Below are 17,006 nucleotides of genomic sequence, written 5' to 3' on the forward strand. Positions count from 1 at the left end.
CCAAACCCACCCCACCTTGCATGCTTCCAGTCCAACAGGACACACAGGAACCCAGACCTTCCAGTTATGGCTATCCTTCTCAGTCACCACTAGCACAGCAGAGATGCTGAATTTCAGGTACAATGAGAAACAGCAATAACCCAAGAAAACAATTCGGAAAATGCAGTACTGCTTTCATCTCATCTTTCTATTCTATTCACCTCATTACATGAGCAATTAAGAAAAAGAAAGACCAACCAACTTTCAAAGGAAATAAGTAAAGGATGGCACATATTAGGGTGTATCTCCCTGATTCAATCAGTGTTTAAGTGTTTCCCATCACGTCTGTGAGCCACTGGTTAATTCCCATTACACCACCTCCTGTTTGTTTTTTTGGTCATCTACATGACAATAGAAGGATGGAAAATAGATGCTTCACAGAAAACAGAAATGGTGTATAGATGCTACAAGTAGTAAATCCATCTAATAATCTCATGGGTCAGCATTTAGAGTGTTACAAAATTATTATTGCCTAAGAATGAAATCAGAAGAACTGGGGAGGACTTTATAATTGCTTCACCATTAACCTGGAACACTATTGCAAGCCCATAATAAGCAAGGCACTGAGAATTTCAAATCATATTTGACAGATGGGCTTAATTAGTTATTCTCATACAGACTCATAATATTTACTGTTAATATTCATTCTAAAACACCCTGCTGGCTGTGATAATATTTATATGTAAATCCTGTAACAATAAGCTTTCAGTGCAAAACCTCTCCAAATAAAATGATGGATATATTTCAAACTCTGATAAAGAAATGCTCAGGCATCCTGGTTAAGTCTGTCACTTGCACGAGTGCCTCCTTAATCCGTGAAATTACACCTGTCACAGTAAGTTAGCTTTATTAACACTATTTTCTGATCCATGTAAAACTATCAGAAACACAAAGGTATTGAATCTTTAGTTAATTAACATTGCCACCTTTGCATTCATGTGATCAGACCTCTGATTTTTAAGAGTAACTAAACAATATGCAAACAGAGTTTGTCAAATTTCTAAATGAACTGTAGAACTATGGAGGCAAACAATTTGGAGAGACATCAATATTTAGCTATTATCCATTGTGCATATTTAGTGGCATCAAACATGTATTGATAAGGAAAAAAATGATTCCCCAAAAATATCAAGCACATACTTTTTCCCCATACGATGCTTGATCTTACTTCTTAAAATGAATAGCAAAACAGATATGAATAAATTTAAGGAGGAAAACAACGTACTGAATAATATATTGCAAAAATTTTATGTTTATTTACAAACAATGAGAAAGAAGCTCTTAAAAGTGAGAAAACCACAAAAAACTCAACTGGGAACTCAGATGGAATATGTCAAACCAGAAGTTATAATACCTTGGTCTTCACTTGATTTTCTTTCTGGTAAAATTCAATATATATATGAGCTCACGTTTCTTTTAATAAGCATGAAGCAATGCTTATACTCAGCATCTGAAAGTACACAGAATCTACAACCACTACATGGAAGGTAGACATAATAATAATTTTTTGTGCGTGTGTACAAGGGGTCATTTTGAAGGCTTGCACTGAATGTTGAATAGTGAAGGGAAATAAGTTGCCAAGCTTCAATTCATTCATGAGGTTGCCTTATTCAGTTTTCCTGATGAGGAAGAAAAATCAGGCAAATGCACTGCATGGACCCAAAAAGATAAAATGTGATGGAAAACTCATTGCTGAAATAATCTTTGATTTTAATCCAGTGCCCATTTCAGTCAATGAAAATACTCACGCTGTCTTCAAATAGCTTTGACCTGGGATTTAAAAGAATCTGTCTGACAGATTGTGCTAGACAGTAGGAAGCTCTGACCTTGGCATAAATACACATTGCTTCTTTGACCAATAAAATTCAGTCAGGTATGAGACAATATATGGTTTAGATGAGAAAATTCAGGATACTATAGCAGAGAAATCATATAGAACCTGAGTTATAATAAGGAGAAAGTGATTTATATCATGATTATGAACAGAAATTATTCCCTTCCTCTTTTTTTTCTTATACCCAGATCGCAAAGACATGAAACTTCCTAGTTACTAGGTTCAGAGGGCATTTGTTTAAAAACTCTAAGCCACACAATAAATCCCCAAAGCCTACAAGTTTCTGTAAAATTACAGAAGTAAATCACAGCACAAGACTTCCATGTTATATATCGCAAGCTTTCTAACAGCAACGCCAAATGCAATACACATGCAGGCAGTCAGATCTTTATAAATATGCACCTGACACAGGTCCAGAAAAAATGAACAAGCAGAAGCAAATGTATTCGCTAAAGCAATCAGTTGTGATTAGAAAAGGAACATCCACCTGCCAGATGAAGGCTGTTTAAGACTGGTCAGTCTCCTATCTAAGCTGTTGCACCATGGGGATGAAACCCAGCAAATCTATTCCCTTCTACAGATTAAAAATTCATATAAATGTCACTAACAAAAATGTGGGTTTCATACCAGGAGTATGTTTTAGTTTCCTCCAGATAAAGAAAGCAAAACCAAACACTAAAATACCCCAAAACCAAAGTAAAAAAATCACACTGAAAACCCCACCAAAACCAGCCCTATAATTACCCTCTGCTCTAATGCCTAGCAGCAAATAATTTGAAGAGACTAGTCACAACCAAATTCTAAGATATTAAATATGTTCTTCTAAATACACTGTGAAAACAGTATTTCCTTCTAGTTCTAACTTCCTTTGAGTATTAGGATTGAATAACATCTTGTTCAGTGTATGTGGTAGAATTAGCAATGGACTACAAAATAAAGACAGCCACAGCTTTTCAAAAGCATTTTCGTCATGTAATATAAAAAATTTTTATTAAAATCATGGCAAAATGCTTCAAAAAGGAAAACCAACCATTAGTTATTAAAAGACAGACTGCTGGAAATGACCTACCTGTTTTCAGAGGCAGCAGATTTCCTCTGGCAAACAATAACAACTGGTGCATATTTCCTGGTATAATCCACACTCTCTCTGATGTCCCATAAGTATGGGCTGCTGGCTCTTACACTGAAAATGTTCACACCTTTCTTTACCGTTGCCCTAGGACAAACAAGAGGATATTTCACCAATTAGATACAAAATCTCAGCTCGAGCTATTACTTATTTCTTCATTATTTTCTCATTACTGCCCCACAGAAAATGCTACCGCTATTAGAGTATCACGGTATTACAAGAAAAAGAGATGAGAAAATTAATTTAAGAATTCCGTATTTCGAAGAAATCAGATAAAGATAGAAGTCTTATTGAACTAATGGTAATTACAGTTTTAGTCATAACTAAATTGCAGAGTAGATACGTTCTGGAGCATGCTCCTCAACTTCTGCTCTTCCATTATCCACACTGTGGTCACCACTGAGCACGTTAAGGCTCTCTTGACTAGAATTTATTCTACTGGGGAGGAAAGTATCACTTTTGACAGAAGATCTCTGGTTATTGCTGAGGCTTATATATGCAGTGAGGAGCCACTGCCAGGTCTCATATTACAAGCAAAACTACCTTTTCTTCTCCCCCTGTCCCAGATTACTTGAAGATGACATTTCATACCTTTGTTCCAATTTTCACTGCCTGAGTCCAAAACATTTCTTCATTATTTTTTTTTAAATATCATTGGGTTTAATTGCTCTACCACCTCTGATCCTAAATACACTTAGAAATATTCCTATTTTCCAAAAGCAACTTTTCTTTGGAAGTCTGTTCCTATGTGTAAGGTTAAACAATAGGGAAAGCTGTACAACAAAATGTCACAGTCATGACAACTGGACTGGCTCCTACTGAGAAGTACTTTGTGGTTCTCATGTGTTAGCATAATAATCCTCGATCTGAATAACCAGTGGAGAACAACAACAATATGTATTTTTTTAAAATGTTTTATTTCTTCTTAACAGGTGTTGCATTCCTTAATTTTTTCTCTCCCTTTCTTTAACTAAATAGCTAATTACGTATCTTGAGGCACTACTGAATTAGTCCACAGATACATGACACTAACCAATTTACTGATATAGAAGTTTCTGGTAATGTTAACTTTTAGGTTCTGAATGGGATTACAAAAAGTCCATTGTGGTCAACCAGCCTTATTTAACCAGTTTAATTATATTTATTTAAAATCTCATACACAAAATCCATTCAGAGTTATGGCAACTTCTCAGTTCTGGACAAAAAACCCAAAAAGGTATGTGATTTTTTGGTATGAACAGCTGCCACCATGCAAAGATGCTAGTATCAATAAAGAAAGCACTAGCAGCTCTGCCTCTGCATAAAATTACTTGTAAAATCTTTGAAGGACAACATCCACACAGATGTTCTCAGAATAAAAAGCCAAAGGATTCCTTCAGCTGTGTGGGACAAAAAGGGTTGTATCTCATTTCTTCTACCACTAACTCAATAGCAGTGGCTGTAATTTCCTTAGCACTCCTGGAAGGATACATGAAGGCTGCCAATTTGTGCTCAAGCTCTACACTAATTGCAGAAAATGTATTTTAAGCAGGTGCAGCTGCTGCTCCTAGACCACAAACAACCTTCAGGCCAAGAGATCAATGGTCAAGGAGCAGAAATTAAGCTGCATTCCTAGAATGTTACGGAAAGACTGGGAGACAGAAAAAGGCCAGAAAATCTGGATGAAACATTTTTCAGCATGTCTTCAGTATTCCTAATGACCAGCATCTGGTCCCACCTTTCCATTCCATCTCAAGAAAGGAAAACTGCTCGGTGTTAACTAATACCAATAAGAGAAAAATTATTCCCATTTCCTAGGGAAATGAGGGTGGCTCAATTCCTTTCAAGTTAAGCTAGCTGTGATTAAGAAACTCATACCCACCCTTCTAGCTCTCTAATGCAGTTGCTGTCTCCCCGGCAGTTGATTGCGGCTGATGAGAAGGTGCTGGTGTGGGATTTGGGCCACCTAGCTAGGCTTGTGTATTTGAAAAACCAACTGTCTTGATGGAGCCGACTGACTGTGCTTAGCTCTAGCACAGCACAGTAACTGAATCACTCATGGCCAGAGACTGGTTGCAAGGGTGTGAGTGGCTGATTTCATGTCACAAAGCCACATACGCCTTGAGCTTCTGCTGTAAGGTTGGCCCCTCAGGTTTGCCATGTAGGTGTAATAAACCATTGGTGTAGCACACAGTATGTTTGATCAGTAACCAATTGCTACCCCACAGTCTGCACAGGCCAATGAGTATGTCTGAAATTTCTACTTGTTGTGGAGCCTCCCTAGAACATGCGCAGGAACACTGATCCTGCTGTGAGACAGTTCGAAGTCCTGGACAAACATATTAAGCCCTTGGATTCTCTTGGACAAGATTCTGAGGGAGTAGGGGGCAGGGGGAAGGAAGCGTACATGTCCTGAAAACACAAGCACATTGTAGCTTTACAAAAATGCAACCCTTTTCCCATGACTGGAGATTAAGAACAATTATGATGTTACAATTGCTACCTAAAAACACACAACAGATTATACTGATTATACAACAGCTATGTTTGTATATGTTTTATTAACAAAACTGGGAGGGAATCAATTAAACCACAGCATGGTCTACCTTGCTCTGCTGGCCCATATGCAATAGCTTTACTGCCACTGAGAATCACAGAATTATATACTGGTTTGTGTTGGAAGGGACCTTAAAGATCATGTAGATCCACCCCTCCTGCCATGGGCAGGGACACCTTCCACGAGCCCAGGTGTCTACCAGCCCCGTCCAGCCTGGCCTTGAGCCCTGCCAGGGACGGGGCGTACACAGCTGCTCCGGGCAGCCTGGGCCGGCGCCTCGCCACCCTAGGAGCAAAGAATTTCTTCCTAATACCTAATCTAAATCTACCGTCTTTCAGTTCAAAGCCATTCCCCCTTGTTGAAGCGCTACATGCCCTTGTAGAAGTCCTGCCCCAGCTTTCTTGTCAGCTCCTTTAGGCACTGGAAGGTGCTCTCGGGCCTCCCCGGTGCCTTCCCTTCCCCAGGCTGAACAACCCCAACTCTCTCAGCCTGTCTGCACAGGAGAGGTGCTCCAGCCCTCCCATCATCTTCATGGCCCTCTTCCGGACTCGCTCCAACAGGTCCATGTCCTTCTTACGTGGGGGGCCCCAGAGCTGAAGGCTGTACTGCAGGTGGGGTCTCACCAGAGCGGAGTAGTGGGGAGAATCACCCTGTTCATGCTTCTTTTGATGCAGCCCAGGATACAGTTGGCTTTGGCTTTCTGGCTGCAAGTGCACATTGCCGGGTCACACCGAGCTCCTCAACAACCAACACCCCCAAGTCCTTCTCCTCAGGGCTGCTCTCGCTCCATTCTCCGCCCTGCCTGCGTTTGTGCTTGGGATTGTCCCAACCCATGTGCAGGACCTTGCACTTGGCCTTGTTGAACTTCATGAGGTTTGCTTGGGCCCACCTCTCCAGGCTGTCGAGGTCCCTCTGGACAGCACCACTTCCCTCCGGTGTGTTGACCGCACCACACAGCTCGGCGCTGTTGGCAAACTAAATGAGGGTGCACTCGATCCCACTGTCCGTGTCACCAACAAAGACATTAAACAGTGCTGGCCCCAATACCGGCTGCTGAGGAACGCCGCTCGTCACTTGTCTGCACTTGGACATCAAGAAAGCTGTTTAGGGTCTCAGTACAGCTAAGTAAACAGCCATACATTGAAAACAGAGGAAATTTCTCACTTATCTTTTACAAATCATTAAAAACCTGATTAAAATAAGTGTACACACACAGACACATAACTGATACCATCCTCTTGTTTTCTGTCCGGACTCCTTTAAATGCCAGAGTGATGAAGTAAACCAGAAAAACAGACACAAACCCAGTAAGACAAGCTCAGTTTGTCTGTTCACTTTATGCAATGATAAACTGCCATCCTGCACTGATTCCTGATGATTCAAAGCAAATGCAAGTCACTGCATACACTCCTTGGGGTAACTGCAGTCTGTGGATTAGGAAGAGTTTTTTATAAGGTCTAATTTAGTCATCTATTAAAAGGCCCAAATCCCTAATTTTACTGAAAACAACAACACAACAAGATCATTTCTTTCTACACAATTAGAGGTTAGGAACTCTTTTTGAAGAATCAGTTAAATATATTTCTATAATTAGCACAAAAGCTTCAATTCCGTGATCCCAGGAAATGCTTCTTCCTCTAGTGTATCTTGTTGTTATTTTTGCCACTGTGGTGAAATTGTGGAATTTTACTCACCCAATTTACAATGGCAGTAGCACTTTGCAGTTACCAAAGAATGACCTGGATGAAACAGGGTTAATAATACCCAAAGGTAAGTTATTTGCCAACAGATAAAACTGAAGATACCTGAGGTGAAAACACTGTAACTGCTGTCAGGGCTCAATTACTTTTTTGCAAATCTGCTTTATTGAATTGCCTGGCTGTCAAAGGGCAAGCCAGGTCTTCAACCCTTCAGCTGCTCTTGTGAGCGCTCACAAGACAGCCTCTCAGTTCAGCCACAGTTCAGCCTACTAAGGTTTCTCAACTGCAACACAAAAAGGCATATGACAAAGCTTTTTAATATATTTGCTCACAGTTAACAGTTTAAGTACAACAGATTTCACATTTGCTTGAAGCACTGTGGCTGGGCAGCAGCAAGTAAAAGTTGTTCAGGTCTTTTGTGCCCATCACCTCACATTGGGCCAGATTCTACTTGGGAAAAGAGGAGGAAGGGAAGCTGTTACTAAACATTTCAATCATGGTTGATTTTGGGTTGTGGTGGGGGTTTTTTTTCAAACAAGGAGCCTATCCAACTAAACACTTTCATAGTGTTATAAACTATAACAATTAAAACAAATTTATTTTGGGTTCAATCAATTTAGGTTGAGAAACAATAAGCAAAAACAGCACTGGGTGTGCAGAGAACTCAATTAGTTCCACCACACGCACACCTGAGTCCTAAAAGCAGCGTCTTTTACCCCCGGATCTTGACCAATCTCCTCTCGCCGGATGTCCGTCCCGCTCTTTCCCCATTGGGCCGTTAGGGTACGCCTTCTCCTCCTATTGGCTCTCCTGTGGCGTGCTTTTTCAGATCTCAAGGACTTTGTCCCCTTCGGCAGGCCTTCTCTGGCTGGTTGCTTTCCTTATCTCCTTTGGTGGGCTTTTCCAAGCAGCGATTGCCTCAGGGGAAGGGGAAGCCATCACATTGTCTTAAAGGAGAACCACACGTGCCCACTCACCACAACTGCGATACAGGTCCCAGATTTACACAGGGTACAACAATTAATTATACTTATCACAGTACATTCTATTTTTGACATGAATCATGACTGCGTTTATCACAATATGTATTCCTACAAGCTGTTATTTACCTATGGATCACTGCTCAAAGTGCAGCATATCAGTTTCTGAGACTGGTCAGCAACTCATCCCTTGCACCAAATCAATCATGGCAAACAATGCCCCTGGGAGTCCTCAGTCCCTGAAAATCCATCAATGCTGACAGGGTACAAATCAAGAAAAGGGAGAAAGAAAAAAGAACATAGAAGGAACTCCCAGAATCAATACATCACACCTGAAATCAAGGAAATACATTTCCTAAGTGCATAAAGATAGCAATTCTTAATTCTATCTCATAAACCCCTAAACACCATTTTACTAATAAAAGAGGCTTCAACTCAAACAATTAAAATGCAGGCAATGTCCTCTCTCATTTACCGAAGTGTCTGTTTTAGCATCTCCCATTTTTTGCAGTTTACAACCAGTTATCACTTAGCTTTCAGTCCACGTCATTACTGCAGGCTGGTAACTGCTGTGAAATCGTTACTTAAGTGTTGTATAAAGTGGAACAGCTGGCTGCTGAAAAATAACAGCATTACTGCACATGTGCTGCTGAGTGCCATGGTACAATGTCAACAAAGTGTCTGGTTTGAAGCACCACAGGGAAGGGAAAGACAGAGAGGGAGGGAGGGCACAGGCATGCAAATTCACCCTCAAGACATGCAGGAGATCAAAGGCAAGGAGCACAGATATCCTGCCACAGGCAGGACTCCCCTCTCCACATTTTACTCCTGACAATGTCCTGCATGCAGCACACAAATATCACACATCCCTTCACTCCAAAACAAAGTGCAGATAAACAGGGAATCTAACTGCTAAACGGCTCTAAATAAAGATGTTTTAGACCCATGACATTGCATCTAGGTTTTTATTACTGTGAGTACTCAGGGCAAAGATCTGTGGGAATCTTTCATGCTCCTTCCGAGAAAGTGAGCTATTGTCAACATGAAAGGAATAAAAAGAAAAGGGAGGCTGTTAAAACAGGTGCTACCACTGGTTATCATCTTGTTAGCAGCTGAGACTAGAAGGCGGCACATTAATTGCATGCAGAGGGGTACGTTTTTCAGAGCTTCTGGGCACTTACCAGACATCACAGTAGGCTCTGAATTTGTCTTGTCACTGTATCTCCCCAAAGCACTTCAGAAATAACTTGAGGGGGATTCTATTTCTGTTTATCTTTAGTGCTTTCTCCTGCCCAGAGCCTAATCTTAACCCAGCAACAGAGACCAAAGCAGTGTTTAGCTGCACAAGACGGCAGTCTTCACTTCATTCATATCCACCCCCTTTGGATAGCACTGACAGCACTTACAGGTGTAAGGAGAGTCTATTTCAGACCAAAGACAAGCAAAATGTGAGTGGAAATGGACCTGTCGATAGTTCTTCATGTCATAAGACAAAGAAATCGCATCCATTTCCACTCACCAGAAATCTAATCCACTGATCTAAACCAGCAGCAAAACACTCCCTGCAAGAAACCCTGAAAGTATTCATGGTCAAATTAGTGCTGCTACAGGTGGAAACATCTAGTAGTCTGTATTTCCTGGAGCTCCACAATGCTAGCTTCGGGGAGGCTGAAGAGCTAAAATAGTCATCCTCCAGACTCTAACTGTGAGCTGACAGACCTCATCAGGGTCTTTCTGAAGACCAGAATTAAATGTCACAGCTTGAGAATCAGGTAATATGGGACTGGATGCTACCATGGGATCTAAAATTTAGACATCAATTTTGGCATGTCTGAGTGGTAGATCTATTCAAAGAATTCCCAGGTAGCTGTCTCTCACTGGCAAGTCAGTAAAAGCAGAATGATGACCGTCTCAAAAGCGAGCATTGTTGACCACATTAAAAGCACTCATCCTCTGCAGTATCTGAGGTCATTCTGTTACTGCATGTTGCACAAATGAGACCATGCTGTTACCAGAACACTTTAGCCTGACATTTGTATCCTGACTTTTCACCTCCTGCAAACAACCTCCTCCCCTCCCAGAGGCTTGATTCTACTAAGCAATCCCAGGACCAGTTCCATTCTCTTTTCAAGCATGGGAAAGCAATATGTGTTACTGCCCACCATAATCCCTCAGACTATTGCCAAATTTTTTTTGTTATGCTTAACAGGTTCAGAGAGTTGGTCCAGAATCAAAGAAAAAAATACAGCTTATGCTGTCTTCCTGGGATCCTAATGCATCAGTGACATATTTCCTATCTTACATTGCATGTGCTGCACCTGCAGCTCTCTGTGCTCAAAGAATTGTATTTAAATGCACTGAAACATCAGATACCAATGGAAAACAGCAACAAATTCTCTGTCTTTAGTTCAGGACAGACTTTTTAATTCTGGAGTACCAAAATCAAAGACAACACAGGAAAGACAGGTGTGTGAATGAATGCCGGAAAAGCAAGTAAGCACAGGGGAGGAAAAGCCAGTTCACATCTTATACTCACGATGGCCAGCTGGAGAGAGATTTAAGCTGAAGTTGTCATCCTGCATTTCTCGAGATGTTTCTTCCCAAGTTCTTTTCTTCTCCAATTCGATATCTTGCAAAGCCCCCATTTATATGCCAGTTAGGAACTTTCCAGAATTTTGTTTATTTGGGTCTTATTTCAGGGTCTTAGCCACATGAAATATTTTTGCTGACACTAGATCACTAGAAACAAAACCTTGGTCACAAACTTCTCCCTCAAGGCGACAGGTTACCTTACCTAAGGTAGCTTGACAATCAGACAAAAAATAAAATGTGTCTGTCATTGAAAAAACAGGCAGAACTCAACCTGTGTTTCTTAGAGTTAAGGCTTATTTACAGTAAGCAGATAAAAACTAAGTGTACCAAAGCTTTTTGATTTTTATCCAAAGAAATAGACGACTAAAAAACAACCCTGGTTTTCCTAACAGGAACAAGCCTTCATTGTTGAAATTCTTTCAATGGAAGGAACTGTATTTGAAGAGAGCCCATATAAAAAAGAACTGGTTTAGAACTGACTAAACAAATTGCAGCTTTCTCAGTACAACAGGAATGACATACAAAAATCAGGTCATGCAGTAGGACACTTCATGCTAACCATCTGACTGTCTGCCTTTTAATTTCATAATCAATTTTGGCATGGCTTATAAAAGACAGGATTTGGATGCTAGAATTTAATGTACAGGGCTGACTTCAGTACGACTTGTTTTGGTTTGCTTTCCCCATTGAGTACTTCATGTACAAACCAGTGTTGTCAGTTGTTTTCAGATAAGGTGCCTCAAAGTTTCTTCACATTACACTAATAGTTTCACTGATTGAAAATCCACAGCAGAAGAGAATCGGGAGTCCCTGAGATACTGATGGAGCTGGAATAATTTATGGAGAGCGGTCTAGCACAACATAAGCTATTTAAAGCTGTATAACATACCCACAAACTCTTATTAAGGTCTGCGGTTTTCAGCCCTGTGAGACAGAAACCAGTTATCATTATGCAACACCATGAAAGCAGATTAAAATTAAACCGATCTGTTTATATATGGGTTTGCAATGCAGCTTTTCCAAAGCATAACATGTTCTCCATCTAATTAACATTTCAGGAGGAAAAAACATTCCGCCCAGACACTAAACCACCCTCATTCAAATGGCGATATTACAAAAACACAGCCCAGGTGGATTTATAACAAAATTTAATTAGTGAAAGGGCACCAGACCTATTCTGGCTTCAGAGGTTACATAGTGCATACCAAGAGTCAAATAAAATAGATCTCTTTGTAATATGTTTCTCTTGGACTTGATAAAATTGCCTGTAGTGCTTAAGAGTTTATGTGCATACACACAGTTGCATATATACATGTACATGCACACATTACACACACGGATTTAGATTTTATTTCTGTGGCTTTCAAAAAGAAAGTCCTTATTAAAAACATGTTTTGCAAGATGTAAAATGCACAAGTCTCTGGAGATTTAAAAGGAAAAAACACATACAGGTCAGTTTAAAGCAGAAACAAATGCAGAGTCTGTAGCTCTGACTTCTATCCACTTACTAAACAAGCCATGAGAGAGCCTGATCCTGAGTGGGAACCAGAACCCTTTGTGGCCTGCAGAACTGGATCTTCTTGTGTTAGAGAGACCCTGAATTAGAGTTCAGGAAGCAAACTGTAGGAGTTATATGAGTAATAACAAGTGCTATTCCTTCTTATTGACTCCCCAGAGACCCCAGAAGCAGTCATCTTGGGACTATCAACATGAAGGAAAAGTCAGAAACAGGTTTTTCATAAACTTCATGTCTGTGTCAGCCAGCGGTCTGGCTGGTACACCCTTCTGCTAATTTCATCTTGTGGACTGTACATTATGTTAAATAAGTGGCAAAGCAGTGAGAAAGAGGAATATAGCAGCATCGTAACCTGAAGAGGCACTACAGAATTATATGCTACTAAAAGGCAATATTCTCAGTAATATGATAGATAAGACATTACTGTTACAACTGACAATGTTCTGTCAGCTATGTTCTAGAGGAGGCATTACTGTGTTAAGGGACAAGTTGGTACTCCTGCCCATAGCTATATCTTAATATGAATTACTAAACAGGCGCAGAGATGTTTAAAAGGAAATACTGTCCAAAAGTTGATAGAGGTCAAGGCAAGGAGGTAATCCATGACCTCTTCTCACCCCAAACTATTCAGCAAATGCAGTGCTGTGACATAACACTGACTTACTGTCACCTCTCTCAGCTGCATGGCACTGTTTTCCTACAGGAACGGATAATTGGGCAATAATGAGCAACAATACTAAACCAAACAAAATATTTATGTATTCAAGGGTGTGAAGGAAGGTGTTTGTTTACAGAAATGAAAGACAAAGATAAAGAGTGCTGCCTGCTGATTTAAAGTGGTTGGGAGCCCTGTGTACTGTTTCCAACTACTGTTTTCAAAATAAATGCAAAAATATGATGTAAGGTCTGAAATATATTTTCCTAAACTGCTTGTAAAAAAAAAAAACAATGCCACACATCCATTCCTGGCCAAACATCAGCAAAGTTCTAATGGCACAGCCTGGTTTTTTATTTTTATTTTTTTTTTAAATTAAGACTTAGATTTAATAAATTTTTTTACATTAAGACTTAGGTTTAAGATAGGACAGGAAAAACAAAGCACAGTACTGGGGACACTGTGCAGTGGAAACAGAGTGCCATTTGCCCCTTTTCACAGGTGAAAAACATGGTAGGAAACAGCTACCATACCGCAACAAGCATGTGAGTGAAGCTGGTCACAGGCAACCCCCTGTGAACCATCCAGACCACAAGATGAGTGTAATGAAGGATCTCCCAGTTATCCACTGCAGGTGGAGTAAAACAGAGCACAGAATAACAGAACAATTTTTTAAGTGCTGTAGGGACACCTAAATTTCTGTGTTTATGTAAGTATATTTTATGCTGTCTGGGCAAGTAACAAGTGGAGAAGAAATTCTTCTGGATTCAATTAGATTTGCTGAGAACATTAGGAGCACACTGAATAAAGGTGACAAGGCTGGTGAACTGTGCAGTACAAGTCTTCCAAAACAAACCGTTGCAGAAGTAGGAACAGAGCTATATATTCTATATATATACACCAAGAAGCAATGGGGTCAGTAAGACTACTTCTTTGCCTTTATCTGCAAAGCAGTATACTATGCAGGACCTTGTTCTGAAGTCACACAATAAGACACAACTGTTGAGGGAGGCAGATACTACCCCAGAGCTATACCCTGGCTAATCAACTTTTTACAAGCCTCAGATGGACGGATGCTGCTAGCAATGAAAACTATGAGAACGTTGGCTTATCAAGATCAACAACTACCACCCAAACTCCACCACTAGCTGTCTGATGTTGAGTGAAAAAAAGAGTGTGCACCTTAAAGTAAATGCTTCAAGGCTGAGACTAAGATTTATTAGCAATCACAATAATATCATGAATGCAGATAGCATGTTTATCTCAAAAGAATCTCCAAAATGTTCCTGTCCTCTCCTGGAGAGACTCAACTGCACAAATGCTTTGTGCGCCTAATGGTCCTCCCAGTGAGGGCTCATCTCCTGCAGCCCCAGCACCTGACACCGAGTCTGCTCTTCCTGTTATTCACAGTGATACCCTGAAACTCATGCACTCTTGGTAAAGGGTTTGGTGCTTGGAAGTGATCTAAAAAAGGTTCTTTAGTAGAAAGTTTAAACTTCATAAGCAGGACAGTTCTGGGGTATTTCCAAATCACACCCTAATGCAAAAATTAATCATAGATTTATTTAGGTTGGAAATGACATTTGAGATCCTGTTAACCCAGTACTGCCAAGCCCACCACTAAACCAGTTCCCTGAGCACCACACATACCTGCTTTTTAAACACCTCCAGAGATGGTGATTCCACCACCTCCCCGGGCAGCCTGTGTCAGCACTTGACAACCCCTTCTGTGAAGAAATTCTTCCTAATATCCAATTTAAGCCTCCCCTGGTGTAACTTTCCTCTTGCCCTGTCGCTTGTTACCTGGGAGAAGAGACAGACACCCCTCCCTGCCTACCACCTCCTGTCAGGCAGCTGGAGAGAGTGATCAGGTCCCCCCTGAGCCCCCTCCTCTCCAGGCTGAACACCCAATAAAGGATGTAGGTTATCCTTGGCCCTCCTTTTGTTTCTGATGTATTTATAAAATCATTTTTTGTTATCTTTTACGACAGTGGCTGGCCTGAGTTCTGGCTGGGCTTTCTCCTCTCTAATCTTTGCCCTGCATAACCTTATGACATCCCTGTAGTCCTCCAGCGCTGCCTGCCCCTTCTTCTGAAGGTGGTAAACCGTTCTTTTTTTCCCCCAAGTTCCAGCAAGGCTGCTGTATTACAGCCTTGCATTACCTTGACAGTATTACCTTGACAGTCTTAACAAAGACCGATCAGTGGAAATGAGTTAGCGTTGTTCCCTAGCAACTTCTCACAGCTGCAGAAAAAATAATTTTCTAGACACCACAGAAATTGTGAATACTTAGCTCTCTTATGCAGGAATCCTCTCACCTATTGCCTATATGCAGCCCCCTCTAGAAGGTAGCAAAGGAGCAATTTACGGCAAGCTGTACCATTATGTTAACTTGTCCAAAAATTTAAAATAAGACCTATAGATCCCTATGTGCTGTGTTTGTCCTTCATTCAATGACATATATGTAAGATGTTCAAAGATTAGCATCAGAGAGACAGGAAAAAAGTATATAACAACCTTTGCTGCAGAAACCCTAAGCCTGCAAACCCTTTTTCATAAAGGTGTTTCCTCTACTCATGGGAGCAATTCCACTGATTTCTAACAACATTATTTAAGGTTTACAGAATCAGGTCTATAGTAAAGAAAATGTAAAGTATATAGATAAAGGATTCAAATTCTTTAATGGAGAAAAAGCCTGCATTGCTCCAAAAAGTTGCTATCGGCATAAAATAGATATTCACTAAGCAATTCAAATAGGATTTTTTGTTACATACATAAAATCTCAGGCTGAACACCATACATCTGTACTGACATATTTAACCACCTTTTTGTCATCTGCACGAGTGGGTACCAAAGCAACATTTGCTAAATAACAGCAAGGACTTCTGCTGCAGGCAAACCCTAATAGCTCAAGTGAAGCCACTGATGCAGAAGGGAGTTCAATTAATACAAAAATGACACTGCCCAAAATTGTTCTGTGTCCTTAATGTAGGGTACACATAACATTGTCTGCATCTAGCTGCAGCAGCCAACCATAATGCATGTCAGAGCACAGTTACGGTTATGATTTTAATACTGGAAGAGCCATAGAAGATGGCTTGGCTGATCCAAGCAAGCAGAAGCAGGGATCACTTGGAATTACACAAAACCCTCCCTGTTAATTGCTCTCCAAGACAGAGCTATTTTGTAGGAACACAAAGGCAGTTGGTAATCTTCTCCACATATAAATCCTGAAAAACTAATAATTGATCTCCTCTCAGCCTCAAATTTCATGTATATCCTTGGACTGGTTTATTCTATTTGTGCATTTTAATATGATAAAGAGGAGTTAGAGACTTTTCATCACAGCATATAATTGTTCTGACAACTCTACTGTAGAGTTCAAATGTGTGAGAACACCTAACGTCCACCTATCAGTGGTCAAAGTTAAATGGTATAAAATGGAATATGGGAACTTAAAATACAGACTGAGTAAGAAATAGAGTGCATATATGTTGATTTTTTTATATATATATTAAATATTTGTAGTTTTAAACACCAGGTTTAATGTATCACATTTTTTGGAAGCAGACTGCTCTTTTGAAAATAGAGGTTTTAAAAAGGTTTAGTGAGTTCATGTACAGGAATCTAATTGTAGCAATGACTGACATTTTTTACTTCTGCAGCAAAAGCCCAGTAGCAATCAGCCAAAAATGTTAACACTTCAGATCATCTGCCACTTTTTAAAACTCTCTAGGCAGAAATGACCACTAGACAATTGTTTCTGAAAGTTAAAAGGTTGTATCCCTGCCTACCAGCTGGTAGGACAAAATCCACTAAGAAATACGAGCCTACAAAATCAGGCAACCAATGGATAAAATGGCTAGATGATAAAGTGCTGAGTGATAGAATACATCAAGCCTGAAGAAACTACGATGGGAGAGAAAAACTGAAGAAAGGGAGCCCAGGAAAATAATTTGAACTGTAAGTTTACCAGCCATTGACTTTCCCTCATTTTTGAAACTACAAGAAATGTGAGCTATCAT

General features: G+C 40.3%; 1 protein-coding gene across 4 annotated transcripts in view; it reads right to left on the reverse strand.

Moving 5' to 3' along the window:
* The window catches only part of TMEM132D (transmembrane protein 132D), a 260,652-nt gene that overhangs the window by 157,249 nt on the left and 86,397 nt on the right, over positions 1 to 17,006 (reverse strand). For all 4 annotated transcript variants that reach the window (XR_003552763.2, XR_003552764.2, XM_005233310.3 and 1 more), the window contains one exon: positions 2,943 to 3,089. Coding sequence is in view for 1 of the 4 variants with exons in the window: in XM_005233310.3 (XP_005233367.2) it covers positions 2,943 to 3,089 (147 nt within the window). In the remaining 3 variants the exon portion in view is untranslated. The remainder of the gene's footprint in view (positions 1 to 2,942; positions 3,090 to 17,006) is intronic.

The sequence above is a fragment of the Falco peregrinus genome, chromosome 2 (assembly GCF_023634155.1).
Source record: "Falco peregrinus isolate bFalPer1 chromosome 2, bFalPer1.pri, whole genome shotgun sequence".
Lineage (NCBI taxonomy): Eukaryota > Metazoa > Chordata > Aves > Falconiformes > Falconidae > Falco > Falco peregrinus.